The 22,131-nt window shown below is 36.9% G+C and overlaps 2 protein-coding genes across 9 annotated transcripts in view; both read left to right on the top strand.

Annotated features, from left to right (window-relative positions):
* Window positions 1-6,684: 6,684 nt before the first annotated feature.
* Window positions 6,685-17,701, top strand: chrne (cholinergic receptor, nicotinic, epsilon). The gene is made up of 12 exons (NM_001327883.1): window positions 6,685-6,855; window positions 10,116-10,249; window positions 10,482-10,526; window positions 11,402-11,511; window positions 11,585-11,740; window positions 11,885-11,985; window positions 12,391-12,591; window positions 14,131-14,245; window positions 14,329-14,443; window positions 15,083-15,287; window positions 16,378-16,511; window positions 16,599-17,701. The coding sequence occupies exons 1-12, from the start codon at window positions 6,786-6,788 to the stop codon at window positions 16,764-16,766; spliced, it is 1,554 nt and encodes a 517-aa protein (NP_001314812.1). The 5' UTR covers window positions 6,685-6,785; the 3' UTR covers window positions 16,767-17,701.
* A 1,154-nt stretch (window positions 17,702-18,855) lies between these two features.
* pld2 (phospholipase D2) overlaps window positions 18,856-22,131 on the top strand; it is a 51,652-nt gene continuing 48,376 nt past the window's right edge. For 6 of the 8 annotated variants that reach the window (XR_012406178.1, XR_012406177.1, XR_012406176.1 and 3 more), the window contains exon 1: window positions 19,163-19,306. The gene's annotated coding sequence lies outside the window, so the exon portion shown is untranslated. Of the gene's footprint in view, window positions 18,937-19,162; window positions 19,405-22,131 lie in introns of those variants that run through there. The other 2 variants (XM_689557.9, XM_068221463.1) reach the window with 2 other exon arrangements.

Raw genomic sequence — 22,131 nt, 5'->3', positions numbered from 1 at the left:
ATGCATGCTCCGGTAAACCCACCAACAAGCTTTGCAATCCAGTGACACTTAAGCCCATGTACCATGTACCACTTAATCCTGGTGGCCAGCAACTGGCTAAGTAATGAATCCGTGCCATTTGGCTTATACAGAATGTAAACAAAACAAAAATACAAAACAAACATTTAGCATGATTGTGTTATCATTTATTTTCTGCACTATATGTGTGGATTATTGAAACATCTTATAAATAATTGTGCTTTTTATGTTCTTTTAGATGTGCAGAATAGAGTCAGTTATTTTATTGTGAGCTGGACCTCATAAATCATTTAAAACCTCACACGCTGATATGATCTCACCACTTGAGTGTATCTCATAACTCACTGTTCTGAACTTTTGACCTGCTAAGAACAAAATGAAACGCGGGTACGCATTTGTGGGTACGCATTACAAGTAACGTAAAGTTATGAAATAATATCACTTTTCTAAGTAACAAGTAAAGTAACGCATTACATTTAAAAATTAGGTAATATTATTTGAGTTACTTTTTTTTTAAATTGCAATGCGAGTTATTTTTTAGTTTGCTTAATTCGCTTATCAAAAATCGCTAAATCGCTAAATTAAAATGATCATAGTTATGTTAAATCCCACATGCAATGAGAGAATGTTGAAACAGTCAGAAACCAAGATGGCAGAGCCTTATATTTTTGTGATGTGAATGGATCAAGGAAAGGGAAAAGGGTATTGCCTCGATGGACAGTGATTTTACTTTACTAATAAGACAAAAAGTACAAAACTAGCAAACATATTGCTTTACACTTTGATTAATCTGTATTTATGGCATATAGCATAAGAATCATAAGTACATCAGAAGACAAGATTATCCTACATTTTTATTTTTTTATGTTTTTTGGGTTAATTCTGACTGATTTGATAACTTAAAACACATAATTATTGTGTTTTACATATGATTGCCTCAAGGCCTTATGATATCCTTCACACTATGCATTTGAACATATAAAAGTGATGATCAACTCTTTCATTAAATTTTGACTGTTTTAATAAACGAGTCGTTACACCTGTGGTGTTCACGGTCAAAAGTGACCCCCATAGTAAATGAATGGGTATCCAAACTATATTCATCCATCAGACAGAAAACATGCCCCTACATACTACCCCAACTCACTCACTCTCACTCACACATTTCAGACTGACTGTTCAGTCTTTTGCAGGCACAGATCTCTTTCCCATGCCTACGGTATGTGTCGATCCTGCAACGTGATTACCTATATTACATTACATCATTTTGTAATAAATTTTCAGTGGCTATTTGTATTTTCAGTAATTTTTTGTCTAATTTTATACATTCATGTTGAACACTACTTTGAGACATTGTTTACAACTAAAGAATGTTGATAAAAATTTGTTTTTGTGCTAATTTAAGAGTTAAAACAGACTGGTCAATTTTGACCGGGAACACTGAAGTAAGGAGCAGGAGGTGACAGTAGGCTACACAGCATTGTTAATTGAAGAGCTCCTTTATTTAAAAAAAGAAGGAAAAACCCTGTGCAAGTTTTGAAATAGGTTGAAAGTAACGCAAAAGTAACTGAAAAGTATCGTAACATATTACTTACCATAAAAATAACCTATGTAACGCAACTACTTTTTTGGGCAGTAACTCAATATCATAATACATTACTTTCAAAAGAAACTTTCCCCAACACTGATGGCGTAATATACAAATGTAACCATCTAACCACACACTTTAAAATGTGTGTGCATTTAAAAGAGTGCAGTTTTACTCCAAATACCATGGTTAAAATAGTTTGTGTAACATAGTTTTGCTAACTATTGTTGTTTGACTTAATGGTTAATTTTTATAAACTGATTATTGAATTTTTACATTTGAAGACATTTTCACTTAAAGACATTATCAGTGTGTTCCCTAAACTCTTTTCTTCTGGACAGACTATTGTTTCACCATCAGTAAAGGTGGCTTCAGTGTTTACCCCAGTGAGGCAATTTGGACCCAAAGTGTACTGAGATATGGTAAAAGGCACCTCCAGGGCTGTGTTAAGATTTAATTTGTTGTTTTGATAATTCATAAAAAAGCTGTGCAAATACTGTACATTGGGTATTATTTGGACGTACTTTAGAGGAATGTAAAGTCAAATGAAACATACTGTACACACAACACTTGTTCTTATTGGGCTCTCTATAGGTCTATGGGACTCTCATAGACATAATGATTTTTATAATGTACAGACTATCCTATCCCCCTACACCTAAACCCAACCCTCACAGAAAACAATCTGCATTTTTACATTTTCAAAATACCTCATTCTTTGTGTTTTATGAGCATGTTTACCCACGGGGACCTCAATTTAGGTTCCCATGGTGACAGAAGTTCCCATGAGTCTGGATGCCTTGAGGTTTAGGTCCCCACCTACACACACGATGAATACATTCTTGTTTTGATGGTTTATGAAGACACATGATGCATTTTGTTCTTCCAAAAAAAGGCTTATTATATTGTCTCACCGTACCCCTAACCCCAACCTTTAAAGGAAACCTATGGCAAATCTTAAATGGGAAAAGACCCATTTATAAATAATTTTTCTATAGTTTACACTTAGCTGATGATTGATTGTAAAGCGTTTTTGGCATGCTGCACCGGGAAAGAGCCCTGAGCCCATCTGATCCTTGAGTCCGGGGCTCCCTCCCATTTGCAGGCCAAGAGGGGAGTTTGAGCTCAGGTAGGTCTGGAGAACTCCCCTGCTTGTTTTGGCAAATGGCAGATTAGGGATTGTTATGAAGATATACCGCTGATTAGGATTTATGGTGCAGATTTTATTTGGTCAATTTACCTATGTTACATGTCAATGGACTGTGGGAGGAAACCAGAGACCCCGAAGAAAAACCCACACAAGCATGGGGAGAACATGCGAACTCCGTATAGAAATGTCCACGTGCCAGGTAAGGTCTTGAACCAGTGACATTCTTGCTGTGAGGCAACAGTGCTAACCACTGGGCTACAGTGCCACCCTGTCAAGGAAAAGGGGAGGAGTAGGGGTAAAGTCTAGATCAGATACGCAGCAGGCAGGAAGTGCGGCATACACATCAATATAGCAGCATTTTTTTATGACACTGTATAACAATAATTAATATTTTTACAGTACTGTGACAGTTGGGTTAAGAATTGGGGTGGGGGTAGGCGTTAAAAAAAATACAATTTGTTTTGTGTAATTTATTAGACAGCATAAATAATACTCGGTACAACTACAGTTTTTACATTACCGTGACGGTTGGGTTTAGGGTTGGGGCGAGGGTAGACCAGGGCTGTTTCTAAATTCCAAGAACGCAGAGAACGGACTTGTGTTCTTGTGGAGAGCGGTCTTGCCAGGTGTCCTCAGAAGAACGCGTTTTAAATGGAAATTATTTAAACATTAAAGCATCCATACAACGATTTATTGTTTTTCTCCTCTTACAAATATATACTTTGCATAAAAACATTATAAATATACTCTGCACAATATAAATAAAACACATTTTAATACGAATTTCAGCAAACAAACACCCTTAATGTGTTTATTCCTTTATTAAGATGTTCATGGTAATGTTTACTTCCACCGTTTCCTTTACGGAAACTCCTGAGGTAAATAAATGATATCTCTGAACTTCTTTAAAACATCTAAATGCTGCGCTTCCCACAATGACTGTAAAAAATATGGACGACGCGACAGCCCTTTTTCCCATTGAACGCCTTGAGGGCAAAACGCCTGCTTGACGGGCACAAACTGTCGCAAAAGACTGCTGAAATTGGAGCCAGACATGCGCAGAAGGATTGTCTGATGGAGCCAGAGGAGGAGCCGCGAAAATGAGCAGAGTCGAGCTTCCAATCAAACGCTTTATGTAAAATCAACTACGCCCCCCGAACTTCTCAGCATGCGTTTGCTGTCATATCAACACAAATGGATGTAATAACGTTAACAAATATGAGGGTTTTATATATTCAATCGCGCCAGCTCCAGGCCGCAGCGCATAACTTACTCGCGGCGTCGCGGGCTGATTCCGGCTCGCATGCGGCAGCGCCTGCTCGCTCGGCCGCCGCATCTGGCTCGATTGACTCGGCTGGAAGTGGGTAGTGAGTCCAGGCATCCGGAGTAGGTCCAGCAGAGGTAACATTAGTCAGTCTGAGCTCTAAGAGATAAGTCTCCGGCAGGCGAGAATCTAGCCGGAACTGTGTTTTGCTATCTGGGTGGCTAGGCGTGTATCAGCAAACTAATAAAGCCCGAAAAAAGCCCTGAACTTAGCGAATAAACAGTGTTCCACCAGGATCATGTATGTCAGAAACTATAGTTTACTGCTGAACTCATTTTGTCATGGTAAAATAGCACAGAAATCGAATAATAACATTTCAGTACTTCAGTCTCCTGCCGAAGCTCAGACGCCGCGCTTTGAGAAACTGTCAATCACAGCTGTCAATCACGATGACACGCCCAGCATTAAATTACTGCTAAAAACAAACTGTTTACAAAAATGAAGATCTGCACCTATTTCAGCACAATAACCAGTGCCTTAATCGACCAGGGCTGCGTTTCCCAAAAGCATCGTAAGCCTTAGAAGTTCGTAGAAATGATCGTACGACTGATCTTAATATTACGGTCTGTTTCCCAAAAGCATCGTAACTTAAGTAGCACTTGAAAATCTTAGTGGATCTACGAGTGCTCTGGAGTAATCGTAAAGCCTTAAGTGCATCGTAAGGAGACAGAGTTATGAGGGCACCTGCTGGACAACCGGCAAATTGCACCTACAATTTACTTCTCTTCAAAGTCATTATTCATTTTATTTGTACGTATATCTCTATTCATTTATATTTTCTACACATTACACAATTCAATATACAAATAATAATGAATAAAGAAAAAAATAAAAATTACATAATAAATGTTAGAATGAAAAAAAAAATTACACTGTTGTATATGGACATTTCGAGGGTAGTAGGCTATATTTTTGTCCTATTAGCAAATGCACATCAGGTGGGGATAATTAGGCTAAACTTTTCAAAAATAAATGTAAGAGCTTATTTATTTATTTATTTATTTACTTATTTATTTATTTTGATGTGAGATAAGCAATTTTTGATAAAGAAATTGATAAATAATTCTACTTAATTAAGGTTTCATATAAATATCGAAAATGATGCTGATGTCATTTCCGGCAAGGACTGTTAGAATTAGTTTTATGCGAGATTGGAGCAAGACAGTGTTTTTACAGTACGACATTTCCAGTTAATTTATGTTTTTGAACTGGCTCAAAAATATTTTTTTTTATGTTATTCGAGTTGAATATACATTCACACAAGTAGAAGAAGAATTATATGGATTGCTATAACATGTGCAACAATAACGAGCCATTCTATAGCGTGACATTTCAGCACTTAACAAACGGATAGCGACTCCTAAGTTGCACTTAAAGCTGGGCTACGTGCAATTGTGTTAAGTGCATTTTTGGGAAACGCACGTGAAACAATAACGAACGTTCGCAAAATGACTCGTAGAAAACGCTCTTAAGTGCTAAGATCAATCGTTATCGGGAAACGCAGCCCAGAACTATCTTTCGGGACATTTTATTGCAAGTGTAATATTTTTTTTTATTTGGGCTCAAGTCTCCTTCATTAACACGGAGGAGGCGGGCTTTATGACTTGTACTGCAGCCAGCCCCCAGGGGGCGATCTAACGGCCGAAACCTTCACTCAAACGTAGGCTTGCGGCACACTTGGCTTCCCACCTCTAGTCGCAATGACTTCTGGGACTTCCAGAGCGATGTCGGTGCTCAAGTCTGCATTGTTGCGACCTCGATATCAAGATCACATCCGAGAGTTTCACGCGTCCTCCATGCTTGGTTATTTATAGTGAGTTAGTAATCGTCTGATTGGTAAATCATGCTTTTGCGGGACCAGCTGTGGTCATTCATAAGCTCACTATCATCTCGAAATAAGTTTATAAATAAAGTTCACTTGAATTGAATTGAGTTTAAAATTATGGACAGAAGGCATGTCGTCACATACCACCTCAGCATTGTAATGCTTAGGTCATACCCATGTTATCAAACAAATTGTCCTCGTGAACCACCAAAACCAGTACACAAACACACAAACACATACACACCATTCGTTCCCTGACACTCTGCATTTACCTTGCTCCAGGCACATGCAGAGCAGATCACACTGTCCAGACAGGCACTGGTTATTTATATCCAAGTGCATGGGAGACTTTAACGCTATGGCCCTCAGCGTCCCACTCCCCCCACCGCTGTACACCTGTTAACGTTGCTTATCGTGTCTTCAGACTGAAACACAATTCCCCGAGGCTGAACAACACTATCAATAACCGCTATATGTATTGTTATTAAGCCATAATGATACTCGTTGAAATGCGCAACTGTCAGTGGCAGCAGCAGCGCCAGTTCACGCTTCCAGCGAGTGGAACTTTTACAACTGGCACCTCAAACTGACTCTCCTGTCAGCATGTTTTAGCTCTATTCATAGCATCTGAGATCACTTGCAGAGTTACTCGACAAGCAACCGACATAATCTGCATCATTGTCGCGTATTAGAGGCATAATGATATTGTCGATAAGTGAATGTGACTTTAAGAGTGCGCGCGAGTGGAGCTGTAACTCGAGCCTGGTGTAGTGACAGCTGTACTGGAGCTGAGCTGAGGAAGACGGAGCCTCACTGCTGACTGCTCCAAAATAGCGGCTCTGGCTCTTTCTTCACAACTTTTGCCGTGTTTTTGGCTACCATGGCCGTGGCCGAGAGATTCGGCAGGACGTGTGTAGTTGCTATTGCGCTTCTGGCCACTGTATTACAAGGTATGTTGTGCACTTGTGTGAGTAAATGACTTGACTCTCCGTCTCTATCACACTTGTTAAAGCGTATATTGAAGTATAGAAGTCTTTCATACAGTATCATGCGGGCATATTAACATAAGTTTGTAAATCTGAAATTTAACGTTGTGTTTTTTACAATAAACCCCAATATCTGGTTAAAAATGGGGTTCACAGTTTTGAGTTGCTTTAAAATGGCTGACGCCTATATTTATGAATAGTTCCAAAGGTATTAACAAGTGCAAATTGGTCAGAATATTATTGTTTTGGTGGATTGTTAATTAATTGTTGTTCCATGTAGTCCATTTTGTTTATTTAAATTAATGTATTTCAACACCAGTTGACCCAAAGGTATAAAGGAAAATTAAAATGTTCAGGACAGAATTCTTTAAAATGCACAAGACTTATTTTTGGATGTTATTTCTGTATTTATATATACTTAATTTGATCTATTTAAATCAATGAACAGTTTTACTTAAATATATCAAACTAATTATAAGTAGCATATCCATACGTTACTATATCTATTCATTCATTCATTCATTTTTTTTGGCTTAGTCCTTTTATTAATCTGGGGTTGCCACAGCGGAATGAACCGCCAACTTATCCAGCACATTTTTACGCAGTGGAAGCCCTTCTAGCCGCAACCCATCACTGGGAAACATCTATTCACATTCATTCACACACATACACTACGGACAATTTAGCCTACCCAATTCGCCTGTACCACATGTCTTTGGACTTGCTGAAGAAACCCATGCGAACGCAGGGAGAACATGCAAACTCCACACAGAAATGCAAACTGACCCAGCGGAGGCTTGAACCAGCGACCTTCTTGCTGTGACCTACTGTGCCACCGCATCACCTATTATTACTATATCTATTTTTTGCATATTTTTAGTTATGTACTATTTTGCATATTTTACAAATGGATGTTTTTTTTGTCCTGAACCATTCCTAACTGTTAAACCTAAAAAAAAAAAACTTACTCTAGCTAAAGACTGGTGGTTTGCAATCAATGGTAATTATATCTTGAAATATAAAAATACACTACTAAAAGATTTGTGACACCTCTCCAAATCACTGAATCATAGTGCTGTAATCACTTCCATGGCCACAGGTGAATTCAAGCACTGAAGCATGCAGACTGCTTCTACAAACATTGGGACCCTCTCAGGAGCTCAGTGAATTCAAGTGTGGTATTGTGATAGGTTGCCACCTGTGCAATATCCAGAAACTAGCGTTCTGTGAATGAACGTCGCCTCGTGGTTCCATCCCAAAGAGGGAAAAAATCACTTTCGCGAACGCTCACGCTCAATCTGCCCAGTTGGTGGAATGAACTCCCTAACTGCATCAGAACAGCAGAGTCACTCGCTATTTTCAAGAAACGACTAAAAACTCAACTATTTAGTCTCCACTTCACTTCCTAATCTGCAATTGCCTCTTTGAATATCACACTAACTGTACAAAAAAAAAAAAAAACTACTAATACTTCCCTTCTTAGACTTTACAGACCTGAAACTTGCCTTTAGTACTTATTCATTGTTGCTCTTAGTTGTGTAAATTGCTTCCTTGTCCTCATTTGTAAGTCGCTTTGGATAAAAGCGTCTGCTAAATGACTAAATGTAAATGTAAATGTAAATGCAATATTTCCATCCACCAATATCTTCACTACTAAATATTGTATGGTCAACTATGTACGTGCAAATTTTGATGAAAAGTGGACACAATTGGGAACATCAGCAACTCCGTAAAAAAGTGGTATGCCACGTAAAATCATAGAGCAGTGTAAGTACATGCTGAAGCCAGTGGCGTTCCCCCCGCCTACCCCCACTGAGCGTGATTTCACCACATTTTGCGCAACACCACAGGCTGAAGAACACAGTGTTCAGTCATCACCAACTTTCTGCAGAATCAATAGACCTCCAAGCTTTGTGTGGCCTTCAGATCAGCTTAATAACACAGCATAGAGAGCTTCACGGAATGGGTTTCCATGGCCGAGCAACTGCTTTCAAGACTTACATCATCAAGCGCAATGCAAAGCATGGAATACTGTGATGTAAAGCATAGCATGCCACCACTGGACTCTAGAGCAGTGAGATGTGTTCTTTGGAGATACCTAATATGCTTCTCTGTCTGGCAATCTAATGGATGACAGTTTGGCAGTTAATGGTTTGGTCTAAATGGTTTGGCAGTTGCCCGGATAACAGTACCTGCCTGACTTCATTATGCCAAATAAAAAGGGGTCTCTTAGTTCAATGAAAAGGAGCTCTTAATGCTTCAGTATACCAAGACATTTTGGACAATTTTGTGCTTTCAACTTTGTAGGAACAGTTTGGTGATGGCCCTTTTTTGTTCCAACATGACTGTTCACCAGTGCACAAAGCAAGATCCATAAATACATGGATCAGCGAGTTTGCTGTAGAAGAACATCACTGGCCAACACAGAGTCCTGACCTCAACTTGATTAAACACCTTTGGGATGAATTAAGGGGACCGCACACCTGATATGCCACTCAGCACCGTGCCCATCTACGACTGTTCATATTTTTGCCGCACCACAGAGTGCCATCTAATTAATTTCATTTTAAATAGTATATAAATGTGTGGGTCCTGTGTGCGTTACTTCCAACTGTCATGTGCTCCTTCTCATCCAAGACCTCACAAATCCTCTTCTAGAAGATTGGTAAAAATTGACAAATACACTCCTAAACCTTGTGGAAAGCCTTCTCAAAAAAGTTTAAGCTGTTATCCTGTAGCTGCAAATGTTGGGCCAACTCCATAATAAACCCTGCAGTTTAAGATCGGAGAGTCATTAAAGTTTATGTGCATGTAAAGACAGATGTCCCAAAACATTTAGCATCACACACTGTAAAAAAAAATTCAGGGTTCCACATAATTCATTCATGTTGACCCAACATAAATTGATTAAGTTAACTTAACACTTTTAACACATTTATTTGGATTGAACATAAAAAATTAAGTTGTCCCAATGAAATCTCAAGAATTAGTTTGTTTCAGCTCATTTTAAGTAAGTAGTTTGAACAAACAAACAAAAAAATATATTTTTTTGAGTGTAAATTGTTACAATAATTTACTTTTTTCACATGTGAGCCCGGTGGACTTATAGTTATAAAATCTCTAATCTATCCACAATTTTAAATATTATTTGAATTTGTTTATTAATAATATTTCTATGTGAGTTTTGCAGCTCATTTCTTTTCCTTGATTCTTGTACATTACAGTCACTGGGAATGAAGAGTCACAGTTAATTGCTGATAAGTTTAAGAACTACAGTAAAAATATTCGACCAGCAAGACATGCAGATGAAAAAGTTAAGGTTCAGGTCAAGTTAACTCTCACCAACCTCATCTCCTTGGTAAGTAACCTTCATATTAACAGTGACAAGTTATTGTCAGTTTTAAACATATAAACATATATCTTTGCTAAAATATAACAAATAAAAATGTTCCAGAAAATTGTGTATCATTGATACTTTAATATAAAATATATGTGAGCAAATTATTTTGCTAATATTTATATATTTTTATTGATTTAGTGATTTATTTCATAGACTATTTGCATTCTGACAACTTTCCCTCCTTGAACAGAATGAAAAAGAAGAGACTTTAACTACAAATGTTTGGATTGAGATTGTGAGTATCTTACACAACCTCCCTTTTCTTAAGTTGCATTGTAATAAATGTAGCAACATATATTTTTTATTTTATAGGTTTTGTTATTTTGATGAAAAAAAGCCAAAACATGCATAATAATAAATAAATAAATTAAAAAAAAATCTAAGCTTCGTCCTAGCAATTGATCTCTCTGTTTTCTTTGCAACTTGTTTAAGCGAATAGAGGCTGATCTGAATGCGAGTGTTCAGTCAATTGTAAGGGTGTGTTCACACCTGGCAGGTTTGGTTTAAAAAATGTTGTCTGGGATTGCTCTGCTTATGCTGTTTGTTTAAATGTATTTGAGAACTGCCATTTGAGCCCCGTTGTGCATCAGACAAGTTGTCCACTTTCATTCTCAATTCCATTCTCAATCCACTTCCAAACTGAATTCTGGGGAATTTTGACTGAAAAATGAACGTAGCACACCAAACAAATCTGAAATGAACCAACAGGACATAATGTCCAAAAATGCAACTATATAAACGACTGAATGTTTATATAAATGTTTTTAGAAGCATTTAGTACTTTCATAAAATGTCACAAAAGCAATGCAATAGAAGAAAGAAGGGAAAAATAGTTCTCAAATTTCTTTTTTACAGTTTTCTAAATAATTTGTTTGCATGTCTAAATAACTATTGTAATGTCAGATATTTTACCAACATATGAAGAGCAGGCTTTTTTTTCCTTTTGCTTATTCTTTTTCATATTTAATCTTCTGAACAGTTTTCTCAACTATTTCTCTACTCATTCAGTCTAATCTAAAAGATTTTAGCCAGTACTTATTTTGTCTGCACCTATTCTCTTATTTGTCCTGCTAATACCTGCTTTTCTTCTTTCACATTCCCGCTCTTTAGCAGTGGCATGATTATCGTCTTGCGTGGAACACATCTGAGTATCATGACATTGAGCAAATTCGTGTGCCATACTACACAGTGTGGCTACCAGACATAGTATTGGAAAACAAGTGAGTTGGCAGTAAAACATTAAATTTGCTGTTATTTTCTCTCTGTTTTACTTACAAAATAACCTCTTTTCAGCATTGATGGCAAGTTTGATGTGGCATACTACGCTAATGTGCTGATTTCATCTGATGGCTCCATGTACTGGCTTCCCCCTGCTATCTATCGCAGCACCTGTGCTATTGAAATCACCTACTTCCCTTTTGACTGGCAGAACTGCACACTGGTCTTCAGGTTGGCACAGATTGATCCATGGAAATAGATGACAAGATTTTGGATCAAATTATTTCGTTGTATTTTTAATTATTTTCATAAACATATACATTTTATATTGTATATCACATTTATGTAACATTTTGTTTTATTCTTTATCTGCAGGTCTCAGACATACAGTGCAAATGAGATTGATATTGTACTGGCAGAAGATGAGAACGGAAAGCCTATTGAGTGGGTGGACATTGATCCTGAGGCTTTCACAGGTGCCATGCGTACACATTTTATTATTTATTACACACAGACATAGAAGAAAGAAGGAATTATTACTTTAATCGGCCAGAAAATATTTAACTGACAAAAAGTGATGGGTAAAACCAGGGCTGTATCAATATATTAGTATGGGTTAATACAGTAATCAAAGGAGTAATGATACAATCAGTTTTGACAAAGTTACTTCAAAAATGTAATTATTTACATCATTAAAATAATATTACTATATGTCTAAAACGTTATTTAATTTACTTGACTACTACTGAAAATCTATATACATCTCAACAAATAGACAATAAAAGTTAAGTCAAATGTGGGCTTTTAGCTTTATTAAACATCGTAATACTAAACCATTTAAAATGAAACTCCGTATCTTTTTTAATCACATGGTCTCACAGAAAACGGTGAGTGGGCAATCAAGCACCGGCCCGCCCGAAAGCTGACAAACCAACGCTACTCTCCAGATGACCTGGAGTACCAGGAGGTATATTACAACATCATAATCCAAAGGAAACCGCTTTTCTACGTCATCAACATCATCCTGCCCTGCTCTCTCATCTCCTCTCTGGTCGTTCTTGCCTATTTTCTACCTGCAAAAGGTGTGTGTGTGTGCATGTGCAGACATTCTGAGATTATGCTTCGTAAGCCTCAAAATAAATAGTTGTTAATTCTGACATCACATGTCAAAGTTTCTGGAAGGAAAATCTCTATCAACTGACAAAAGTGAATGACGAATGATACTTTGACATGTTCAGTGTGCCGCAATTCTATTTGAGTTTTAATCTCAGAGGGTCAGACCATCCATGTCCTCACTAAAATTTTCACACAATTTTTTTCCTCTCCGTTTTGGGCTTCCACCCACACTGTAACTGTCTTTTTAGTCAACAAAATGTATTTTTATAAAAACCTCTAAAGTGTTGTTATTAAGTTACAGTGTGGACTTAGCAAAACATTAACACACTTTTAGTCATGTGACCAATTCAGCCAAAATAGTGGAGGATTTTGAACAGCCGTTTCTTTGTATATTTTCTGTTTGGAAAACCTTGTTGAAGATTCATTGCGTTCTATTATAATGATCTAGGTGCAAAGTCTAAAGAGCAGGACACAAATAGATAGGGTGTCTGAATCCACTTTTGCTATTTTAAGGATGGGAAAACATGGTTTGTGGTCTAACAGGTCTAACATGGTCTAACAGGGTTGTGCTTATTCTCTTAATGAGTTATGCAAAAGAATAATTTTTCTAACGTTTTAATCCTTTAATTTTTTTAATATGTAAAGATATGTGTGTATTGCTGTACATCCTGTGTGTATTAAGAGTTTGAACATTCATAGACACAAAACTAATGCATTCTGCGCTGGACTTTAGGCCAGCTTTTACCTGGTCAACGGTGCAGTCTATTTCAGTTCTTCAAAATAGCAACGTGCCAACAACACGCAACACATCACACCAGCACGCCTATGAGTCCACAAAGAAGTGCGAACAGATTTTCTATTTAAACAACGTGGTGCAAAGCGTAAAACTTAGGGTTTTGTTAGTCTGAAAATAGCAAAAAATCGCACAAAACACGTCTTGGACCTTATTGCACCGGGTGTAGGAAAGGGTCCATAGTTTGTACATGCTTCTTTAAAGGACATGGAATTTTTATTCAAATCTTTTGTTTTGACACATCTTCTAATCAATGTTCTCGATCACGTTTGTAACCTTATACTTCTGTGTTGATTGCCACAATGTTTCAAAGAGCCAGAATGTAAATAAACATCTTAATGCATCCACAGTACAGGGACAAAAGAATTTTCAGTTGTTTCTTTTGGGACATTTTTCCTGAACTTGTGTAGACAGCAAGATGCATGCAGCAAGAGACCAAAGTGTACAACATGATTTAGTAAAAGATGCTTTTTAAAGTGTGATGTGACTAAACAGCAGTCCCAAACATCTATTGAGTTTTCCCAGTTCAAGTAAGTAGAAGCTTGGACTGAGAAACTTTACTCCACATGTCACAATTACACAAGTAGATAAAATTTCTAGTCTCTTTTTCTTAAGGTAGCACTTCCTCTATCTGTGATTTCTGCTTTTGCTCTTCAACATCTCTTTCTATGATACTGTTGTCTCACACTTTCTTACTGTCTCTTCTTCTTAGCTGGCGGGCAGAAGTTGACTGTGTCCATTTCTGTTCTTTTGGCTCAGACTGTGTTTCTCATCCTGATTTCTCAGAAAATACCAGAAACGTCACTGTCTGTGCCTCTTATTGGCAAGTCAGTACCAGTTTTCTCTCTCGACAGTTTCGATTTTTTATCCTTGAATCATCTGATTTCACTCCTTTGTTTCTGTGTTTCAGGTATTTAATTTTCGTGATGTCTATGACCACACTCATTGTGACCAACTGCATTATTGTGCTCAACTACTCCCTCCGCAGTCCCAGCACACACAACATGTCCCAGAGCATCAAGCATGTATGTTCTGTCCTTAAAACCTTCATAGTTGCAACCCAGGCTCATTATTGATATGCTTCTCTATTTACATTTTTGGAGAGTGCAAAATAATATATCCAGGATGTACATTTTTTTGCAGTTTTTGTTTTTGCTAATCCACTAGAGGCCACTTTTTCTTTTTTTCAGATCTCAGATGTTTTCAAAAGTAATCCAGAAAAGAAAAAGCCCTCATAGGGCCTGATTTTTACCACGTTTTCAGATCCTACCCCGTTCTCACCCTGTTATTGACTTGTTTATTTTATTTTTTGACTTTTGTTTCACCTACTTTGTGGAACCGTTCCTCGCCTGACTCAAACGCCGTCATCAGGGTAAACTCCTCTTTGTGACTCTTTAAGTGGCAAGCCATTGAGCTAACTGGTAACACCGGAAAGGCATCCACACAGAGGTAAGCGGTCAGCTGGTAGCGCGAAAAGAAACAGAAGCCTTCGGCAGTGTCATACTGCCCCATAGCATTCATTTGAAAGACAAAATGCAGCCACATAATTAATCAGGCTACATAATTCGCAATCTCCAGAAATGTAAACAGGGGTACATTTTCACAAAGTTGAATATTTGCTAGCTATAATTATCATGGATCTGTACCTCTCTTATATCCATTAGATTTTCCTAGAAGTGGTCCCTCGTTATCTTGGCATGGCCCCCTTTGTGGATGAGGGGGACCAGGGTGGGGTGTATGAAATGAGGGAGAGGCGACGGAGTTCATTTGGGCTCATGCAGAGGGCTGAGGAATATGTTCTGAAACAGCCACGCAGTGAGATGATGTTTGATAAACAAAGAGAGAGACATGGACTCATGCGCACAATTGGTGAGAAATTCAGCCTTAACTTGTGTGTTCAAATATTGTTGCGTAGAAGTACGGCCTACTGAGAACAAAATTTGCGTGCATTAGGTCAGTTTTTGGAATAACTGTATAGAATTTGAGAGGGGAAGCATTTTCAGTGTAGTTTTGTCCAGTACAAACACCACAAACATTCTAAAATAAAAGCTTAAAGACTTAGAGGCATAATTTAGCCTAAAACTAAAATTGTCAACATTTACTAATCTTTTATTTGTTCCGAACTAGTTTGAGTTTTTTTGTTTTGTTTTTTTGAACATGAAAAAAGACATTTTGAAGAATGTTGAAACTGGTAACTGTTGAACACAGAGTAAGGAGAACAAAATACTAAGTTAATGGCTGCAGGTTTTCAACATTCTTCAAAATATCTTGCGTTCAACAAACAAACAAAAAAAAAACTTAAATTGGTGCATACATGATGACAGAAGTTACATTTTTGGGTGCAGTATCCCTTTTAAAACATGTTTCTGAAATAATTCAATGAAAGTTACAGCTTTATGCTTAAAAAGAAAAATATTGTCAAATATATAAGTTAATATAAATTTTTATTCAAAACTTAATTAAAAAGGTAAACATTTTATTGGACCCATATGTTTTTTTTTTTCTTTTGTGTAGTAAGAAGACATGCACTTTAATAAAACACATCCAGGTATCCAGAACTTTAAAGATAAGCTCATAAAGGGATTATAAAACAAATTCACATGAGTGGTTACATTTTTCACTATGACTTTGTGTTGTTCTCTACAGTATATATCAATAGTATCTGGATGCAGCCTTTATGATGCAAGCTGAGATTGCATCACTCAGTGAAGCAGTGTCAGACACAATGCACTCAAATGGAGCGAGTGATGTCAGTGTGATGGGTACGGTTAGGGGTGGGGTTAGGTGAGCCCATTAAAAAGCATTGGATACAGCCCAGATTGCACTGCACCAGGTCTGCATCCAGACCCCTCTCGTATAAATGTGTGTTGACATGTAAACATCAATCTTTTCTCGCCTGTCCCTTTAAAAGCACCCTTTCGATACAGATTGTAATGTGTTTGCATATGTCTCCCTCTAGTGGATGAAATTGATGTGAGCAGTACCGCAAACCTCTACAAGAGTCTGGCAAAGACGGCCCCAGAAATAAAAGAGTGTGTGGATGCCTGTAACTTCATTGCTGAATCCACCAAGCAGCAGAATGACACTGGATCGGTAAGTGTGTGTGTCTCTGTATTAATGTCAACATTCATGAACAATAGAGTATACTTGCTCCATCTTGTTGCTCCTTTTTTATCACAGGAGATGGAGAGTTGGGTGCTGATTGGTAAGATGATTGACAAGGTTTGTTTTTGGGCGGCCATCTCTCTATTCTCAATTGGCACCATTGCTATCTTCCTCATGGGTCACTACAACCAAGCACCTGAGTACCCATTTGCTTGGGAGAACAAAAAGTATGTGCCTGAGTAGTGCTCTGAAAACTGGACAGATTTTTAAGTAAGTCAGTCAGTAAGTTTTATAGCTCGGGTTAGAGTACAGCAAGCTGCACATGATGTGAACAATATCATCTGACTTGATATATGATTTTGTCTTATATTTAATATTAGGGTCTATGGGTGTTGCATGTCTAAACTTTTTTGTACTAATTATTATTTACACTACTGGGGTTTTTACAGAAATGTAATTTTTTTTTCAAACATTACAAAAACATTATTTTCAAACATTCATTCGTTCATTTTCTTTTCGGCTTAGTCTCTTTAATAATCTGGGGTCGCCACAGCAAAATTAACCGCCAACTTATCCAGTGGTACAGATGTGAAATAGTTGTCCGTTTCAAATGGTACTAATTTATTTACGCAGCGGATGCCCTTCCAGCTGCATCCATCTCTGGGAAACATCCGTACACACTCATTCACACACATACACTATTTTCAAACATGAGAAAATATACTGAGGAATTCACCTTATTTCATACAAAATAGTGACCTTTCAGTTTGCTGTGGCTGCATTTTATAATCCCACAACAAGTTTTACCATCTCTTTTTACAGTGTGCTATTAAACCAGTGTGTTATGTCAGCCACTTTTGATTTATAAAATACAGTAGTATTTAGCATTAGTATTAAAGAGATGCATACTGATTTTTGTTTGTTCTATGTATTTATTTATTGTACTTCAAATTTACAAATGCAGTGTTCATCCAATTTATTATTAACTAATAATTTTATGGCCTATTTGCAGTAAATAAATAGATTTTCTTAATTCACACTGTCTTAAGATATGCACTGCAAATGCACCAGAAATTGTAAGAACATGTTTAAAGCGTGCATTAGGCAATGTGCTGTTCTGCCTTTTCTATATGTACCAGAAACAAAGGATAAAATAAATCAAGTATTTAAAGTAAAAATTTGTCTCGTTCATTTTTGAGCTTGGAAAACCTTTAAAAAATGGTACAGATGTAAAATAGTTGTCCGTTTCAAATGGTGCTAATATATTTAGCATGCGTACTTTAGGGGTATACAAAGTATAAGAAGTACAGTATCTGTTGAAAGGATCTGGACATTTTTTTAGATGCATGTGTAAACTTTTTTGTACCAATTATTATTTACACTACTGGGGTTTTTACAGAAATGTACATTCTTGCATATGCTTGTGCAAAAAAAAAAAAAAAAAAAAAAAACTTTATTATGGACACTTTTTTAAACTTTTCTTTATCTCAAGATTCTTTGGACTTGCAAAATCCTGGAGGCATTGATATATATATATATATATATATATATATATATATCAATATATATGTGTGTGTGTGTGTGTGTGTGTGTGATAAATGGCATCAGAAAATCAGAAAATTACTTGCTCCTGTGTGTATGTTCAGCAAATCCACTTTTATGGCAAATATATATATATGTATGTATGTCATTTTTACAATATGTATTTTACTTTATGAGTTTGACTTTCCTAAGAGGCAATGACAGACTTCAAAGATGAAGAATAAATTACACTGGACTTTGGAACCACTTTGACTTTAACAGAAGTTAATGTTTTTAGTTCAGTAAAACATTTTACAGAGCACAGTAAACATGTTTTCATGTGTAAAGTGTGGGTCTGGATGATATTTTTACCGCAATGACTACATTTTCATGCACTGAAGGTGTTAATGTCCTGCTAATGCTGTCCTCAAATGCCTGAGCTGTGTAGTAGGACAAGCACTGTGTGTGTGCATGCTTTTGTGCCATATTCAGGATTCAGGAGGCAAATGTGCATAATATGACATATTACACCGGTATTACAAGGAGATTATGCAGACATTGCTGTCCCATTTTTCAAAAAGCTTTTTTTCAGAGTAAAACTTTCCTGTGAAGGTTGGTCTAGGAGCAAGCCAATATATAATACAATTTGTGCAATATATAAACAACAATGGAAACCTATGGAATGTCCCTAAATTCACAAAAACAAACGTGCGTGTGTGTGTGCGAGCGTGTGCGTGCTTATGTGTGTGTGTTGTTCACAGATGTGGATGTGACCAGTGTTGAGAGAGCTGCTAAACCAGTTTGTTTCAATAGTACAGATGCTCCTTCAGCGCCTCTGAGGATCCTGTCATTTCAGTGCCGCAGCCCCCTCGTCGCATCTACGCAAATTACGGTGAGGATGTTGAACATTTGCGCCAGTGACAAACGCGCTTAGGGAACATTTGCTTTTAATAAATCAACAAACAACTATAGAGGGCGTCTGTTTTTGAAATGATCTCCTAAATAGACCGCATTCCTGCGTGTGTGTCAGGTAGGAGGTCGATGCACGCGCGCTTATGCGTCATTCTCGCTGCGGACAGTTTTCGCGGGTTTACGGTAAAAAAAACGGCCTCAAGTTTGTCTACGTTGAATGTTACGGCAAACCTACGCCTTGGGAGTTGTGATGGAGTACAAGTTATCCAGAAGTTTAAGTCTACCTCGGAAATAACCTTCGAGACTACGAGGGTTTACGCTGACATTTCGTGACGACGGTTTCTTTGTTGGTGAGTAAAACACTGAACACAAACTCCTGGACAGAAAGAGGTGTTACGATCACGTCGCTTCGGCAAAGGCACTTCTGGCACGTTTTCATCATTCAACTGTAAGATATCTTTCTGAAGTCAATCTTCACACAAAAGCCAACCTATTAACTTATTGTCTTTAAGCGACGAGTTGATTTGATTGTCAGTTTTTTGTTTTATATTGCGAGTGATGAAAGTGTCAGGAATGTAAGTGGTCGCGGTATAAGATCAATGATGCGTAAACATGGACTCTGTCTCAACACTTACGAGCTGCAGATGCTTTTTGAGCACTTCAAAGTGTGTGAACCCGTGATGCTCACTTCGTTTTGAGACACGACCACACTGCATCCCCTCCTTCGTCTTCTTGGCGGTTGACAGTAAACTCATCCGGGGTAAACTTTCGGGTGGAAGCCGGATTGGAGAGATTTTGAAACGGGGAAAGTCTCTGTTTGAGAGAGGTGTGTAGCAAGAAAGAGAAGAGAAAGTAATGTTAGATAGATGTGACCACACTTCTGTGTATGGAGCGAGGGGAAATATAAACCGGTCAAATGTAATGTACAATCAAATTTAAGGGAGGATGAAAGTTAAAAATGTTATAACCTCATTTTAAAAGCTGTTTTAGACAGTAATATATTTTTTTGCTGTGGTAAACGAAGTCACAATTGCCCAGCAAGCATTTTTTTGTTTTTAAATGATGTCTAATAGATGATGTCTAATAGATGTCTAAACATTGTCGTCTTGGCTAAAACAAGGCTTAACTTGGGCTGTCAGTGAAAATCTAATTGACGTCTAAGAATAGGCCAAAACTAGACTAGTCATCAAATAAACAGATGAATGACTACACAAGCCAATAGCCAGCCTATTGAAATGGGGTGGGGGGATTTTCTGAGAAAGTACCTTATTTTTTGGTGATATTTTTCTATTAATTTTTTTATTCAGTTATGCATTTTAGTGACATTTTAGACACAAATCTGTGCTGGATCAGCTTGTCATGATGATCATTAATCATACTTTTTTGATGCACCAAAATGTTTCCTACAATTTTGTCAAAGTGCTCAACATACAATTGTACTATGAAGTATTTATTTACACACTTGGATTTAAACTGTAAGTTAATCCAGTTTTAAACATTGTTATAAGGTTTGCATTTTAAATAAAAAAATATTTATTTTAAATACAAATGTATTATCATTTATCATTACAAAATATGAAACTGGTAAAACTTGTTTTAAAATTAAAACTGTAGCCTATGGACTAATAAAAAATGGCCAGCTCAAGTGTGCTCCGGTTTCCCCCACAGTTCAAAGACATGCTGTACAGGTGAATTGGGTAAGCTAAATTGTTCATAGTGTGTGAATGTGAATGAGTGTGTGATGATGTTTCCCAGAGATGGGTTGTGGCTGGAAGGTCATCCGCTGTGTAAAACATATGCTGGATAAGTTGGTGGTTCATTCCGCTGTGGCGACCCCGGATTAATAAAAGGACTAAGCTAAAAAGAAAATGAATGAATGAATGAATGTTGTGGCACACCTTTCATGCATATCCTTATGTACCACCTTTTGCAGCTCGTCCAACAACCAGTATTCGAAAGGACGTGAGTAAGACCAAATCTTCTTTGAAAAAGGGTTTACTGAAGTAATGCGAAACGAAAATACAAAGGCACAATAGACTCTATATAGGATGCTTCAGGATTGGCCAGCCCAGTCACCAGATTTGAACATTATAAGACATGTCTGGGGTAAGATGAAGGAGGCATTTAAGATAAATCCAAATAATCATGATGAACTCTGGGAGTCCTGCAAAAATACAAAAAAAAAAGTATTTAATTTGTATTAAATATTAAATGATGTATTTTAGGTAATACAATCATTATGAATTCTTATTACACTTCAAAATCAATTTTACCATGTTTTAACCTTTTTAAATAATTATCATCACAAATGAATTACACATAACTCGTTGTCAACATTTCCATTCCAAGTGTCACTTATTTATGTGGAGTTTAAGCTGTTGTTATCAAGGCCGGTATTGCTTTTCAGATTATTGAGTGTCTGTTCCTTACAGTGAGTGATTTTTAGCAGTGCTTTTCATATCTATAAACAAAACAGTTGCTAATTTGAGCATTATTACTTTATGCCTTAATGGTTTTATGGTTTGTTTGATCCTGTGGGTTTTTATGTTTATGATTAGTTTTTAGTATCGCCTGTGCCTTCTTCCAGCACCTTGCTTGCTAACTTCTGTCACTGTTTCTAGGGTTTCACCTGGTTACCTGGCAACAGTAGGCATAGTCAGCCTGTGCAACGCCCTTTAACCCTCTCTCTGTAAACCACTGTGTTCTTCTGCTTTTTTAAGGTTTAAATATTTTTGATATGTAAATTTACTACACTCAAACATTCAGAGGTTTGGCATCAGAACATTTAGTTAATTCTTTTAAGGCCTCTTCCGCTAACCAAGACTTAATTTACCTTATCCAAAACTAAATAAGAGTAAGATTTAATGTAAAATAATACAACGAAAATGAAAAATAACTTTTCTAACTCAATAAATATTAAAATGCAGATTTTTATTTATTCACGTTATTGCAAAGCAGAATCTTCCAATATCTAATAATCTTTCATATTATTATCATCAATGTTGTGCTGTGGAATGTTTTTGTGGGAACTGATTAATTTTTTTAGATAGCATTTTTATTTTTCTTATGTGTATCAATGTTATGCATCCTTGATCAAATAAAGGTTTTCAATTATTATAGAAAGTGTATTTAAAAAAAACACGAATGCAATAAATTTAGATTTTCACAAAAAATA

Source organism: Danio rerio, chromosome 5 (assembly GCF_049306965.1).
Source record: "Danio rerio strain Tuebingen ecotype United States chromosome 5, GRCz12tu, whole genome shotgun sequence".
NCBI classification, from domain to species: Eukaryota; Metazoa; Chordata; class Actinopteri; order Cypriniformes; family Danionidae; genus Danio; species Danio rerio.
This window is presented reverse-complemented; position numbering and strand designations above follow the sequence as displayed.